The following is a 14,154-nucleotide window of genomic DNA, read 5'->3' on the forward strand; positions in this document are numbered from 1 at the left end:
AACGACCAGGGAATTTTACTTCCTGAATTTAAATGCCTTGGTCTTCAGAGTTTTATATCTGTTTTTGAAAAATACTTCGATTGGCAAAGGTCCATGTAGCTCATAAAAATTTGTCCTACTTCGGAATTGCTGTGTAAAATGGTTATCCGATGAAATTTATATATACGAGATGAGGAGTTTATTGCACTACTATCTTTTCTGTAGGTATCATTTTTTTACCCAAATTTACTAGTTTTCACATTTAAATCTATTTTGTTTATTTATTAATTTTTATTTATTATATGTTTTTTTTACTATCATTGGTATATTTCATCATCATCATTATTTTTTTAAGCCTGATTTTTTTAAATTACATATTTTGTTTTTTCTATTCCCAATATACCTTGTATATTTGATCGGATATTTGAGTATCATAATACCAAATTGGTGCTTAGTTGCTTTTTAAATTACTGCTTCGGTTGTGTACAATGAATGGAAAAAGATTTCCGCGCATCAAACCACAAGTGTATCTTTGAAATCATCTTGTATGTCCGGCTAGATTTCATTTCTGTTGTTTTTTTCTACATACACGTCAATCCGATAACTCTTTTTTTTTTTATTATAATACACAAAAGAAAGAAGAAAAATGAAGTTAAGAAAGTACTTGTATATTAAGTAATGATCTTGTAAAAGTACTATATTTGTTTAGGGGCCAACTGAAGGACGCCTCCGGGTGCGGGAATTTCTCGCTGCATTGAAGACCTGTTGGTGACCTTCTGCTGTTGTCTGTTGTTGTCTCTTTATACATTCCCCATTTCCATTTTCAATTTTATGTTTGAAGCCTCATCAACATATAATAACTACCCTACAAAGAGTCATGAAATACTTCTGATCATAAATATCAAAGGAAATCGTTCGTATTTAGAAAATATTAAGAAATTAAGATTCCAACTTCCTTAACTTACAGTGTTTACAGACAATAATGGGCATACAGAACACAAAACATACAAAAATAATAAACAGAGGGGGAAAATGTTATTATTAAAGAATAATTGGGGTGGGGTGGGGGTTGCTTATATATAAATGAAAGTCTAAAACATTTTTTTTTAAAGAAATGAAGGAACCCTCTCTATCCAGACCCCAGATATATGATTTGTCCTATATGAAAACAAATTTTAAACGCAATTCATGTAAAGATCATTTTTATTTATCTATTCAAAATATGTTTTTACTGCATAATTTGAAATGAAAGCTGGCGAGAAATAAACTTTCAGCATATTTCCCATCAAATTTTTAACCTGCTTAACTATACCTACTGAAAAAAAAATGTTCTCGTCCTGAATATGCCTGAAATATTTGCCACTTGATGTTAGACTGCAACAAACAAACACAATACGATTTAAAGAATTTATTACAATTCATTTATATTACCTAGGCAGATCACAATTTCAAAACAATATGCTAAGTCATCTTAAACTTTGGTTATGCCATTGATTTATAGCTGTATCATTTGTAAAGATTTGTAACTATGGTTTGATGTAATGTTGAAAAGAGGTATAGACGAGATCCACTGAATTTATTTCTCATTATAGCTGTTCTTAATAAATTTAACCTATAGACTATATATCATTCATAGCAACATAGCTTATATTAATACGTTTATAAGATATACCAATGTTTATTGTTGTGTTTTTCTTAAAATCAATCAAATTCTAATTAATAATAAAAATAATGTAAACTTTCAGCTAATTATTGGAAAGTAGAATACTTCTGTTACATAAATATGGGCTGTTTTGACAATATAATGCACATATAACAGGTACTAGCGTCATTAAGTCATGCTGAATTACTGAAATCTTCACAATTTTAGCATTTGAGTTACATTTTAGACGGTTTTCGTCTTAAATGGAAGTGGCCGCCGTCGTATTTATTCTTAATATTTAAATGTAAGTTGTATCTGATAATAATACATAACATATATAAAGGTTGAGGGTGAACACGGATGCGGCAACTTTCATTTTTGACAAAAACTATCTGAAAAGTGACATACTATGGCATAATTGATAGATTTTTCATATTTAAGCTTGAATATGAGCGTCTTAAATGAATAAGTCAGTTCAAATCTTTCACAACTGAATTGACCGAAGTAGTGTGACACGACACTTAAGTGTTTAAAACGTGTACAAAATCTTTCTTCAGCTGAACCTGAAATTTTGGGTCAAAATAGGCCCTTTCCGGACCTGCTCCTTTGAGTATCTATAAATGAAAATGAGAATTTTCCAAATTAAAACCAATATTCTATAGAAAGCATAGCCTATAATGTCTCTCAGATAATAAATAATTCCGAGTAAAACATTCTTTCGATTTCGAATTCGAATTGATACAAAACAGTAAAATAAATATGAAATGCGTTAGTTAAAACGCTATACTAGTATTATAAAATTAGTCACACGTCTGTATTTTTTTCAACAAAGTCAAAGGCATTATTTAGGAGATAGAGGAAAGAAAATGGTTGTTCTCGTATTTTGAAATATGATATCCGAAATACAAATTGTATAAAGTAATAACAGATATTTTATTTAAGAAACGGGAGGGACTAACAAGTGATAACCATGCATTACAGATCATTACACATGTTTTTCATTTTTAATAAATCCCATCCATTTATCTTACTTCCATCGTTTTATTTAGTTGCAGGTTTTATTGAGCAATTCTACCAGTATCAGACGACAGTTGTTAAGTTAGAAGTCTTGTTCACTTTGGACATCCATAATAAGACTGCTAGCATTGGTATTTACAATGATACGCACGCAAGCCAACAGATCCAAACAAAACTCTTGGACAGATTCTTAAATGGCAGTTGTATTCTAGACATGAAATATAAACCAGATATACGTAATGAAACTGTCGTACTGAAAGTGACAAGATTTGTAGATATACCATGCAGTCCGTAAGTTTTAATTTTCTCTTGGTAAATAAAAGTGATAAGGGTCGGAATTTTTAACATTAAGTGTTGGAAAAGTACAGGGGTAGTTTATATATATAAAAAAAAAATACAGAAATGAAGGGATCCATCTAGACCCTCTTCTGTGTATAGTAACAAAGGCTATGTATTCTTTTTTGGAACGCTTTGGAAAATTTTAACCAGAATAAAAATATAGCCTTTACATATATGTGTGAAGCCTAGGTGGGCGAGTGGTCTAGCGTGTCGGATACAGTGCAAGGCGATTTGGTGTCACGATACTTCAGTAACACGAGTTCGAATCCCGGCGAGGGAAGAACAAAAAATTTGCAAAAGCAAATTTCGCAAATTTACAGATCTAACATTATTGGACTGATGTGTATGAAAATCTAATTTAAAAAGTTGAAATAAACGACAAAAAATGTCAATATAGCTTTTGTTTTACAACATTTTTAGATTAACTAAGAAATCTGTTATGCGATATTAATCAATTATGTATTATCAATTACAAACGAAAGTGAACCAACGCCTGGTGAAACTGTAGTACGGTAGAGTCCATAAAGTGGATACCTCGGGTATATGCAGGGTCGTTATGATAAAAAAAACATAAAATGTAGAGAGTCTTATAACAACAACACTTTAGGGACTGCTGCAGAAATGTATTGATCGACATGTTTGATGTCCTTCGTATAATAGAAAAGCACCATCGTATAAAAGAAAACGACCATCGTATAATAGAAAACCACCTTCGTATAATAGAAAAGCACCTTCGTATAACAAAAAAGACACATAAGACAGCTATGGTGTTCCATATTTATATAATACCAACCAATTAAATAGAAAGGCTTACGTATAACAGCCTCAAAGATGTCACAAAATGCATAAACTTTCATATGGCATCATGGTATCCTATAGATACGGGTAAATCTAAAATTTATTATGGGCAGGTCGGTTTTTTTCCTAATTCTACAGCATTTGTATACTCATTTTTTAGATCCAATAATAGTGGTACTGACATTGTGACCGAAGGTTTAGGTCAAATACACAATGCATTAAGTCATCTAGATACAAACCATATTCTCAAATCTGTTATAAATGGAACTTTTCATATTTTTTGTGGAGCTGAGATGATCAACAATTGTGCTGATGTAAGAAAATGTGAAAAACACAAACAATACGAACATGTAAAATGTATGAAACGAGGAGGTAAATTAACTTAAGTTTCATTTAAAACTAGTAATAACAAAACCTGTAATTTCAACAGGTATGCACAAAAATCTTTTTCTCTCTTAAAAGTTATACACATTTTATCTATATCTAAATATGACTGAATACGACAAGACATTCTTACCTTCATTTTTACTTACCCATAGGAACAATTCTATTTGACCTAATATTTACTCACGGTAAGAGAAAGTTACCATAGCACGAAAACCCACGAAGGTCTCACGAGGTCCGTTATATTATATCAAATTCAACAAGCGCTGACACATTACTGTTGAAGAACAGCAATGTGACAGCGCTTGTTGAATTTTATTTAATATAACGGACCTCGTGAGACCTTCATAGGTTTTCGTGCTAAAACAGCCGGTAAAATTTTGCATCGAAGGACAGTTAAAATGAAAAGTATAAAAAAATGTTTTAAACTTAATTTCATAATTGTAAAACAAAATTGTGTCATCATTGTAAATCTGAATGCATGGTGTCATCATTGTGAAATTAAACGGTGTCATCATAATGATTGTGAAATTAAAGGTGTCATAGTTGTGAAATTAAATGTAGTCATCATTGTAAACTAAATGGTGTCATCATTGTAAACAAAATGGTGTCATATATTGGAGGAACCACAGAAAGTCATAAAATTATATGGTGTCATTTATTGAAAAAATGTGATTAAAACGATGTCTTCGGAGAAACAAGAGAACGACCGGAGCCAGAATTTCGTCCCTATACCTTGTTGCATTTAGGTTACCATCAATAAATGTGAGATCGGTGCGTTCTTGTTCACTTATTCCGCCCCATACCATCATTATCAAGTTTAGAAAATACTTGTTTATTAAGTAATGATCTTGAAAAATTTAGGGGCCAGATCAGGACGCCTCCGGGTGCGGGCATTTCTCGCTGCATTGAAGACCTGTTGGTGACCTTCTGCTGCTGTCTGTTCTATGGTCGGGTTGTTGTCTCTTTGACACATTCCCCATTTCCATTCTCAATTTTATGTTTAAGCCTCATCAACATATAATAACTACCCTACAAAGAGTCATGAAATACTTCTGATCATAAATATCAAAGGAAATCGTTCGTATTTAGAAAAATATTAAGAAATTAAGATTCCAACTTCCTTAACTTGCAGTGATTACAGACAATAATGGGCATACAGAACACAATATACAAAAATAATAAACAGAGGGGGAAAATGTTATTAATAAAGGATAATTGGGGTGGGGCGGGGGTTGCTAATATATAAATAATAGTCCAAAACATTTTTTTTAAAGAAATGAAGGAACTCTCTCTATCCAGACCCCAGATATATGATTTGTCTTATATGAAAACAAATTTTAAACCCAATTCATGTAAAGATCATTTTTATTTATCTATTCAAAATATTTTTTTACTGCATAATTTGAAATGAAAGCTGGCGAGAAATAAACTTTTAGCATATTTCCCATCAAATTTCTAACCTGCATAACTATACCTATTGTTAAAAAAAAATGTTCTCGTCCTGAATATGCCTGAAATATTTGCCACTTGATGTTAGACTGCAACAAACAAACACAATACGATTTAAAGAATTTTATTACAATTCATTTATATTACCTAGGCAGAACACAATTTCAAAACAATGTTAAGTCGTCTTAAACTTTGGTTATGCCATTGATTTATAGCTATATTATTTGTAATGATTTGTAACTATGATTTGATATAATGTTGAAAAGAGGTATAGGCGAGTTACTCATTATAGCTGTTCTTAATAAACCTATAGACTATATATCATTCATAGCAACATAGCTTATATTAATTACGTTTAAGATATACCAATGTTTATTGTTGTGTTTTAGTTTTCTTAACATCAATCAAATTCTAATTAGTATTTAGACCAGTGTCGTTTATAAATTCAAGCAAAAGGAGTAGGTTCAGTAAGACCCCTTTTTGGCCTCAAAATATATCAGTTTTGCAAATTTTTTAAAATGTAAACTTCCAGCTATTTATGGAAAGTAGAATACTTCTGTTACATAAATATGGGCTTTTTTTGACAATACAATGCACATATATCAGGTACTAGCATCATTAAGTCATACTAAATTACTGAAATCTTCACAATTTTAGCATTTGAGTTACATTTTAGACGGTTTTCGTCTTAAATGGAAGTGGCCGCATTCGTGTTCATTCTTAATATTTAAATGTAAACTGTATCTGATAATAATACATAACATATATAAAGGTTGAGGGTGAACACGGATGCAGCAACTTTCATTTTTGTCAAAAACTTATCTGAAAAGTGACATATTATGGCATAATTGATAGATTTTTCATATTTAAGCTTGATATATGAGCGTCTTAAATGAATAAGTCAGTTCAAATCTTTCACAACTGAATCGACCGAAGTAGTGTGACACGACACTTAAGTGTTTAAAACGTGTACAAAATCTTTCTTCAGATGAACCTGAAATTTTGGGTCAAAATAGGCCCTTACCGGACCTGCTCCTTTGAGTATCTATAAATGAAAATGAGAATTTTCCAAATTAAAACCAATATTCTATAGAAAGCATAGCCTATTATGTCTCTCAGATAATAAATAATTCCGAATAAAACATTCTTTCGATTTCGAATTCGAATTGATACAAAACAGTAAAATAAATATGAAATGCGTTAGTTAAAACGCTATACTAGTATTATAAAATTAGTCACACGTCTGTATTTTTTTCAACAAAGTCAAAGGCATTATGTAGGAGATAGAGGAAAGAAAATGGTTGTTCTCGTTTTTTGAAATATGATATCCGAAATACAAATTGTATAAAGTAATAACAGATATTTTATTTAAGAAACGGGAGGGACTAACAAGTGATAACCATTACAGATCATTACACATGTTTTTCATTTTTAATAAATCCCATCCATTTATCTTACTTCCATCGTTTTATTTAGTTGCAGGTTTTATTGAGCAATTCTACAAGTATCAAACGACGGTTGTTAAGTTAGAAGTCTTGTTCACTTTGGACATCCATAATAAGACTGCTAGCATTGGTATTTACAATGATACGCACGCAGGCCGACAGATCCAAACAAAACTCTTGGACAGATTCTTAAATGGCAGTTGTATTCTAGACATGAAATATAAACCAGATATACGTAATGAAACTGTCGTACTGAAAGTGACAAGATTTGTAGATATACGATGCAGTCCGTAAGTTTTAATTTTCTCTTGGTAAATAAAAGTGATAAGGGTCGGAATTTTTAACATTAAATGTTGGAAAAGTACAGGGGTAGTTTATATATAAAAAAAAAAGAATACAGAAATGAAGGGATCCCTCTAGACCCACTTCTGTGCATAGTAACAAAGGCAATGTATTCTTTTTTGGAACGCTTTGGAAAATTTTAACCAGAATACAAATATAGCCTTTACATATATGTGTGAAGCCTAGGTGGGCGAGTGGTCTAGCGTGTCGGATACAGTGCAAGGTGATTTGGTGTCACGATACTTCAGTAGCATGAGTTCGAATCCCGGCGAGGGAAGAACAAACAATTTGCAAAAGCAAATTTCGCAAATTTACAGATCTAACATTGTTGGGCTGATGTGTATGAAAATCTAATTAAAAAAGTTGAAATAAACGACAAAAAATGTCAATATAGCTTTTGTTTTACACCTTTTTTAGATATAACTAAGAAATCTGTTATGCGAAAGTCAACCAACGCCTGGTGAAACTGTAGTACGCCTAGAGTCAATAAGGTGGATACCTCGGGTATGCAGGGTCGTTATGATAAAAAAAAAAAACATAAAATGTAGAGAGTCTTATAACAACTACACTTTAGGGACTGCTGCAGAAATTTATTGATCGACATGTTTGATGTCCTTCGTATAATAGAAAAGCACCATCGTATAATAGAAAACCATGCACCTTCGTATAATAGAAAACCACCATCGTATAATAGAAAACCACCTTCGTATAATAGAAAACCACCTTCGTATAATAAAAATGACATATAAGACAGCTATGGCGTTCCATATTTATATAATACCATCCAATTAAATAGAAAGGCTTACGTATTACAGCCTCAAAGATGTCACAAAATGCATAAACTTACATATGGCATCATGGTATCCTATAGATACGGGTAAATCTACAATTTATTATGGGCAGGTGGTTTTTTCCTAATTCTACAGCATTTGTATACTCATTTCGTTTTAGATCTAATAATAGTGGTACTGACATTGTGACCGAAGGTTTAGGTCAAATACACAATGCATTAAGTCATCTAGATACAAACCATATTCTCAAATCTGTTATAAATGGAACTTTTCATATTTTTTGTGGAGCTGAGATGATCAACAATTGTGCTGATGTAAAAAAATGTGAAAAACACAAACAATACGAACATGTGAAATGTATGGAACGAGGAGGTAAATTAACTTAAGTTTCATTTAAAACTAGTAATAACAAAAAACCTATAATTTCAAAGGCATGCACAAAAATCATAGCTATTCCTGTCTTTTTCTCTATAAAATATTTTATCTATATCGAAATATGACTGCATATGACAAGATTCTTACCTACATTTTTACTTACCTTTACGACCAATTATATTTGATCTAATACTTACTCACGGTAAGAGAAAGTTACCCTAGCAAGAAAACTCATGAAGCTCTCACGAGGTCGGTTATATTAAATCAAAATCAACAAACGCTGACACAATGATGTTGAAGACACGCTTGCCATTTTAACATGTTTTAGCCAGTAAATTTTTGCATCGAAGGACATTTGGTTAAAATGTAACGGATGAAAAAAATGATGTCATATATGTTAAACAAAATTGTATCATCAATGTGAAATTTAACGGTGTCATCATTGTGAATTTAAAGGTGTCATCATTGTAAATTTAAATGGTTTCATCATTGTAAACTAAATGTTGTCATATATTGTAGAAACCACAGCAAGTTATTCATCAGAAGCTGTAACAATTGGGTCCGTGGTTGGTAGTCACCGTACAGATGCTGCGCTGTCTGGTAAATTAAATCAAAATTAAAAGAAAAGATTGCCATTTCAACTTGCTGGTAAAATTTGCATCGAAGGACATGTGGTTTAAATGTAACGGAAAAAAAAAGTTTAAAACTTAATGTAATAATTGTAAAACTGATTGGTGTCATCACCGTGAAATAAACGGTGTCATTGTTGAATTAAACGATGGCATTTAAATTGTTTCATCATTGTAACATTAACCATGGAAGTTCGCTTGTTATGTTTTGGAATTTGGTAAGATTTTCGGAATCCTTTGATTTTATCCATTTGAATGCCTTAAAAAATTTTGCCCGGTGACCCCCAGTTTTCTTTTTATAATTCTTTTACATGTATAATGATAAGCTGTCTGTATATAAGTCTTATAAAATTTTGATTATTTTTTAATACATTTTGAGGACTTTAACTTGTCAATGATAAAGCTATGAAAAGTCAAGAGAGAACATTTTCCCGGCAAAATTTCAATGGCTAATATTTCGAAAACAAGCACGGTAACCTATGTATTGTTTTGCTCTTTTTGATTCCTTTATTAATGCCCTATCAATATATGCTAGAGTTTTGAACAGTTAATTACTTTGAAACTGAGAAGCCAACTCCCTTAAACGGTTTCATCAATGTAAACTAAATGGTTTCATCATTGTAAACTAAATGGTGTCATTGTAGGAAACACAGGCAGTTATTCATCAGAAGCTGTAACCATTGGGTCCTTGGTTGGTAAAGATACTGCGCTGTCTGGTAAATTAAATCAAAATCAAAAGACACGCTTACCATTTCATCTTGTATTAGCCGGTAAAATTTTGCATGGAAGGACATATTACATAAATGCAATACCGCGTGAACATAAATATTCTTTCAATAAGATTATGATTTTTGTTAAGATTGTCGTTATACTTTATTGCTAGATAATAACAGTTTGACAAAATCATTCAATACTTAGATTGGAACAAATCTAGTCAACATCGAAGGGCTGTTTACTGAGATAAATTACAAATATTTCTCATGCATGTCATGTCATTAACCCAAGATATCGACAGCCAAAACATGTATCAGTGGTATCCAAAGTGCAAAACGAGTTGCCGTGGAACCGGTTTTCAGAGATCACTTAAGGGAGAGCAAAACAGTGGTCTCTTAAAAGACAGGTGGTCTTTAAATACAGGTTCAACTTATATGAAATGTACTACAGAGGAACTAAAATTAATAGTATTACAACACATGCAGGTTGTTGCTTAATACAGATGGTCTTTTGAGCAGGTTTGACTGTATATGTACATTGCATGAAGTTACACTTCCTGCTATTGTGGTCTGCTCGGTGGTAGTAGATCAATAAAACGATGGAAGTATGCTTCTTTTTTTTTTATAAATGTCACTTTGAATAATTTGAATTTCCCTTCGATATTTACTTGTCACTTTACTATCAATTTTTGGGGTTAGAATTTAAAACTTAATGTCATAATTGTAAAACAAAATTGTATCATCATTGTAAAACTGATTGGTGTTATCATTGATCATTATTGTGAAATTAAACGGTATCATCATTGTGAACTAAATGTTGTCATATATTGTAGGAAACACAGGAAGTCATTCATCAGAATCTGTAACAATTGGGTCCATGGTTGGTACAGAACAGCTGTCTGGTAAATTTAATCAAAATCAAAATCAAAAGACACGCTTACCATTTCATCTTGTATTAGCCGGTAAAATTTTGCATGGAAGGACATATTACAAAAATGCAATACCGCGTGAACATAGAACTTCTTTCGATAAAATTATGATTTTTGTTAAGATTGTCGTTATACTTTATTGCTAGATAATACCAGTTTGACAAAATCATTCAATACTTCGATTAGAACAACTCTAGTCAAGATCGAAGGACTGTTTACTGAGATTATCGAAGAAGAAAAAATACAAATATTTCTCATGCATGTCATGTCATCAACCCAAGATATCGACAGCCAAAACATGTATCAGTGGTATCCAAAGTGCAAAACGAGTTGCAGTGGAACCTGTTTTCAGAGATCACTTAAGGGAGAGCAAAACAGTGGTCTCTTAAAAGACAGGTGGTATTTAAATACAGGTTCAACTTATATGAAATGTACTACAGAGGATCTAAAATTAATGGTATTACAACACAGGTTGTTGCTTAATATAAGTGGTCCCTTGAGCAGGTTTGGCTGTATATGTACATTGCACAAATACTTCCTGATATTGTGGTCTAGTCGGTGCGCGGTAGTAGATCAATAAAACGATGGAAGTATGTTTTTTTTTTATAAATTTGAATATTTTAAATTTCCCTTCGATATTGAACAGCTAGGCATTTACCCGTCATTTTACAATCAATTTTTTGGGATAGAATGTAACGGATAAACGAAAAGTTTTAAACTTTAATAATGTCATATTGTAAAACAAAATGGTATCATTATTGTAAAACTAAATGGTGTCATCTTTGGAAAAAATCTATGGTGTCATATATTGTAGGTCTTTCATCAGCAAATAGAGAAACAGAAAGCGACTCATCAAAAGCTGTCACTATTGGGGCCGTCGTTGGTACAGTGGCTGCGCTGTCTGGATTGGTGGCAGCTGCCACGTTTCTGCGTCGCAAATGCAAGAAAAACGCTAGTGTATCTGATGATACTTCAGATATTTCTAGTAATGTTAGCAGTGATCAGGATGACAAACTCTTTTTTCCAAGAATGTTTGAGACAAATGTGGCGTCCAGCAGACCGCCTCAGAAGACAGCCGTTTGAATTCCAAGATATCTAAGAAAAGGATATAATCGAACTTTCATTTTCAATGTTAATTCTTCGATTCCATTTTCAAACAGTCTCTGTATCTGTTATCTCAACGGAACGACAAACTTTTATTTGAAGTGTGAGATCCAATAATAAAACCAAAAATACATCTGGAATAGTGTAAATATCCTTATAGAAATTTATAATGCGAACTGTCATAAACCAATGATAAGAAAAATAAAAGTTTGCATGTATGTCCCTCTGACTTTCTAGACTTGAACTTGAAGTATCCGGCTTTCTCGAAAAACTTTATGAAAAACATGTATAATGCAATGCTAATGGTAGTGAAAGAATCGTTTGCGGATTATGAATTTCAATATATCTACAAAATGTATTTGTGTCTATCTCTAGTGTGTGACATGTGTAGTTAAAGAAAAAAGTCTATTATTGACTTCACTTTGTTAAAATGTTCTGTATAATTTTTTTACATACGAGTTGTATTTTGAATAATGCCATCATTGAACAGGAGTACCAGTGCACATGCTGAAATGTCTCGCTTTCTCTATTAATCATTGATATTATGTTGATAGTCCTAAATATAAAGCTTTACTACAACTATCACATAAACTTAACATGATCCAAGAAAAATACGTCAAGGTCATATAAACCAATTAAGAAATACATGTACACCTTACAACCATTCAATACAATAAATATAGTTGATCTAATGCTTATAATTTCTAATAAACAGACTTATCCAAGAAAACTAAACATTGACCAATGAACCATGAAAATGAGGTCAAGGTCAGATGAACCACGCAAGGCAGTCAAGTGCTGCTTACTATCCTTCCATACAAAAAACACAGTTGACATTTTTTTTATACTTTAAGAACCAGATGCTCCGCAGGGCGCAGCTTTATACGACCGCAGAGGTCGAACCCTAAACGGTTGGGGCAAGTAGGGCACAACATTCAAGCTGGATTCAGCTCTGAATTTGGATTGTGATTAAATAGTTGACACAGCATAGGTTTCTGACACAGAATGAATGTGGACTAATGAACTTAAAACATTTTTTTTGCGATGAGTGCAGTCTGATACGACCGCAGAGGTTGAACCCTGAATAGTTGTGGCAAATTTGGACAATATTCAGACTATTCAAGCTTGATTGTGATCAAATTTTTTGACAAAGTATAGGTTTTCTGACACAAAATAAATGTCAAGATCTTACAAATATATTGCACAATACTGTTCAATTAAAGATTCTTCTTGAAAATTGAAAAAAAATTGAACTCCGTCCTTGGGGCAATTACCACACACTCAAACCCAGCCTTTCCTTTGTAGTGCGATTTCAGAATGATCCATATTCTTAAGCACAAGTTATTGTCAAGAAACTAGAAAAATTGCATAAATTAGGCAATTACCCCCCCCGAACTCAATCCCAGACTTCCTTATGTGAATGGAACCTTGTGGTACAATGTAAGAGAAATCCATACACTTACACACAAGATATTGTCTAGAAACTACAAAAATGCTAGTTTTTTTGGCACCATAACCCCAAACAGGAATGCAAACCTTCTACTTGTGGTACAATTGAAATACTTATACACAAGTTAATATACTGAAAGTAGAAAAATGTTTGTTTGGGCCTTTAATTCCAAAACGGTTGGGACCATCATCCCCAAAAGTAATCCCAACCTTCCTTTTGTGGTATTGAACCTTCTTATTAAATTTCATAAAGATCCATTCACTTAAATTAAAATAATTGTCTGGACAAAATCATACCATTATACGATCCCAAATTTTTTTTTGCGGTCGTATAACACAACCAGATGCTCTGCAGGGCGCAGCTTTATACGACCGCAGAGTTCGAACCCTGAACAGTTGGGGCAAGTATGGACACAACATTCAAGCTTGATACAGCTCTGAATTTGGATTGTGATTAAATAGTTGACAGAACATAGGTTTCTGACACAGTATGAATGTGGTCTAAGAACTTAAAATTAACACTTAAAAATTTTAAATTGCACATTTTCCTATTATGGTCCAATGTCCAAAATCTAAATACATGGTTAGATTCAGCATATCAAAGAACCCAAAGGAATCAGGTTTTGATGAAATCAAATAAAGTTTAATTTTGGACCCTTTAGACCTTACTGTGGACCAATTTGATAACCGGGCCCAAATATCAAAAATCTAAATACATGGTTAGATTCAGCATATATCAAAGAACCCCATATATTCAATTTTTGTT

At 32.3% G+C, this 14,154-nt stretch overlaps 1 protein-coding gene across 2 annotated transcripts; it reads left to right on the top strand.

The window, feature by feature from the left end:
- The first annotated feature begins 52 nt into the window (after positions 1 to 52).
- Positions 53 to 12,390, top strand: LOC139491614 (uncharacterized). 2 transcript variants are annotated; one of them, XM_071279382.1, is made up of 9 exons: positions 53 to 200; positions 2,671 to 2,929; positions 3,936 to 4,147; positions 7,088 to 7,346; positions 8,350 to 8,561; positions 9,084 to 9,164; positions 9,838 to 9,909; positions 10,740 to 10,808; positions 11,650 to 12,390. In XM_071279382.1, exons 1-9 carry the CDS (start codon positions 170 to 172, stop codon positions 11,916 to 11,918), a joined length of 1,464 nt encoding a protein of 487 aa, XP_071135483.1. In that variant the 5' UTR covers positions 53 to 169; the 3' UTR covers positions 11,919 to 12,390. The 2 variants fall into 2 exon arrangements, with proteins under 2 accessions (XP_071135483.1, XP_071135484.1); XM_071279383.1 differs by lacking the exon at positions 9,838 to 9,909.
- Positions 12,391 to 14,154: the final 1,764 nt, after the last annotated feature.

The sequence above is a fragment of the Mytilus edulis genome, chromosome 10 (genome assembly GCF_963676685.1).
Source record: "Mytilus edulis chromosome 10, xbMytEdul2.2, whole genome shotgun sequence".
NCBI lineage: Eukaryota > Metazoa > Mollusca > Bivalvia > Mytilida > Mytilidae > Mytilus > Mytilus edulis.

Bases quoted from the DNA above. Each gene is read 5' to 3' on its own strand.
- LOC139491614 (XM_071279382.1), top strand. From the start codon at position 170: ATGAGGAGTTTATTGCACTACTATCTTTTCT. The intron at 4,148-7,087 runs GTAAATTAACTT...CGTTTTATTTAG, and splicing joins AAAATGTATGAAACGAGGAG to TTGCAGGTTTTATTGAGCAA. The intron at 10,809-11,649 runs GTAAATTTAATC...CATATATTGTAG, and splicing joins TGGTACAGAACAGCTGTCTG to GTCTTTCATCAGCAAATAGA.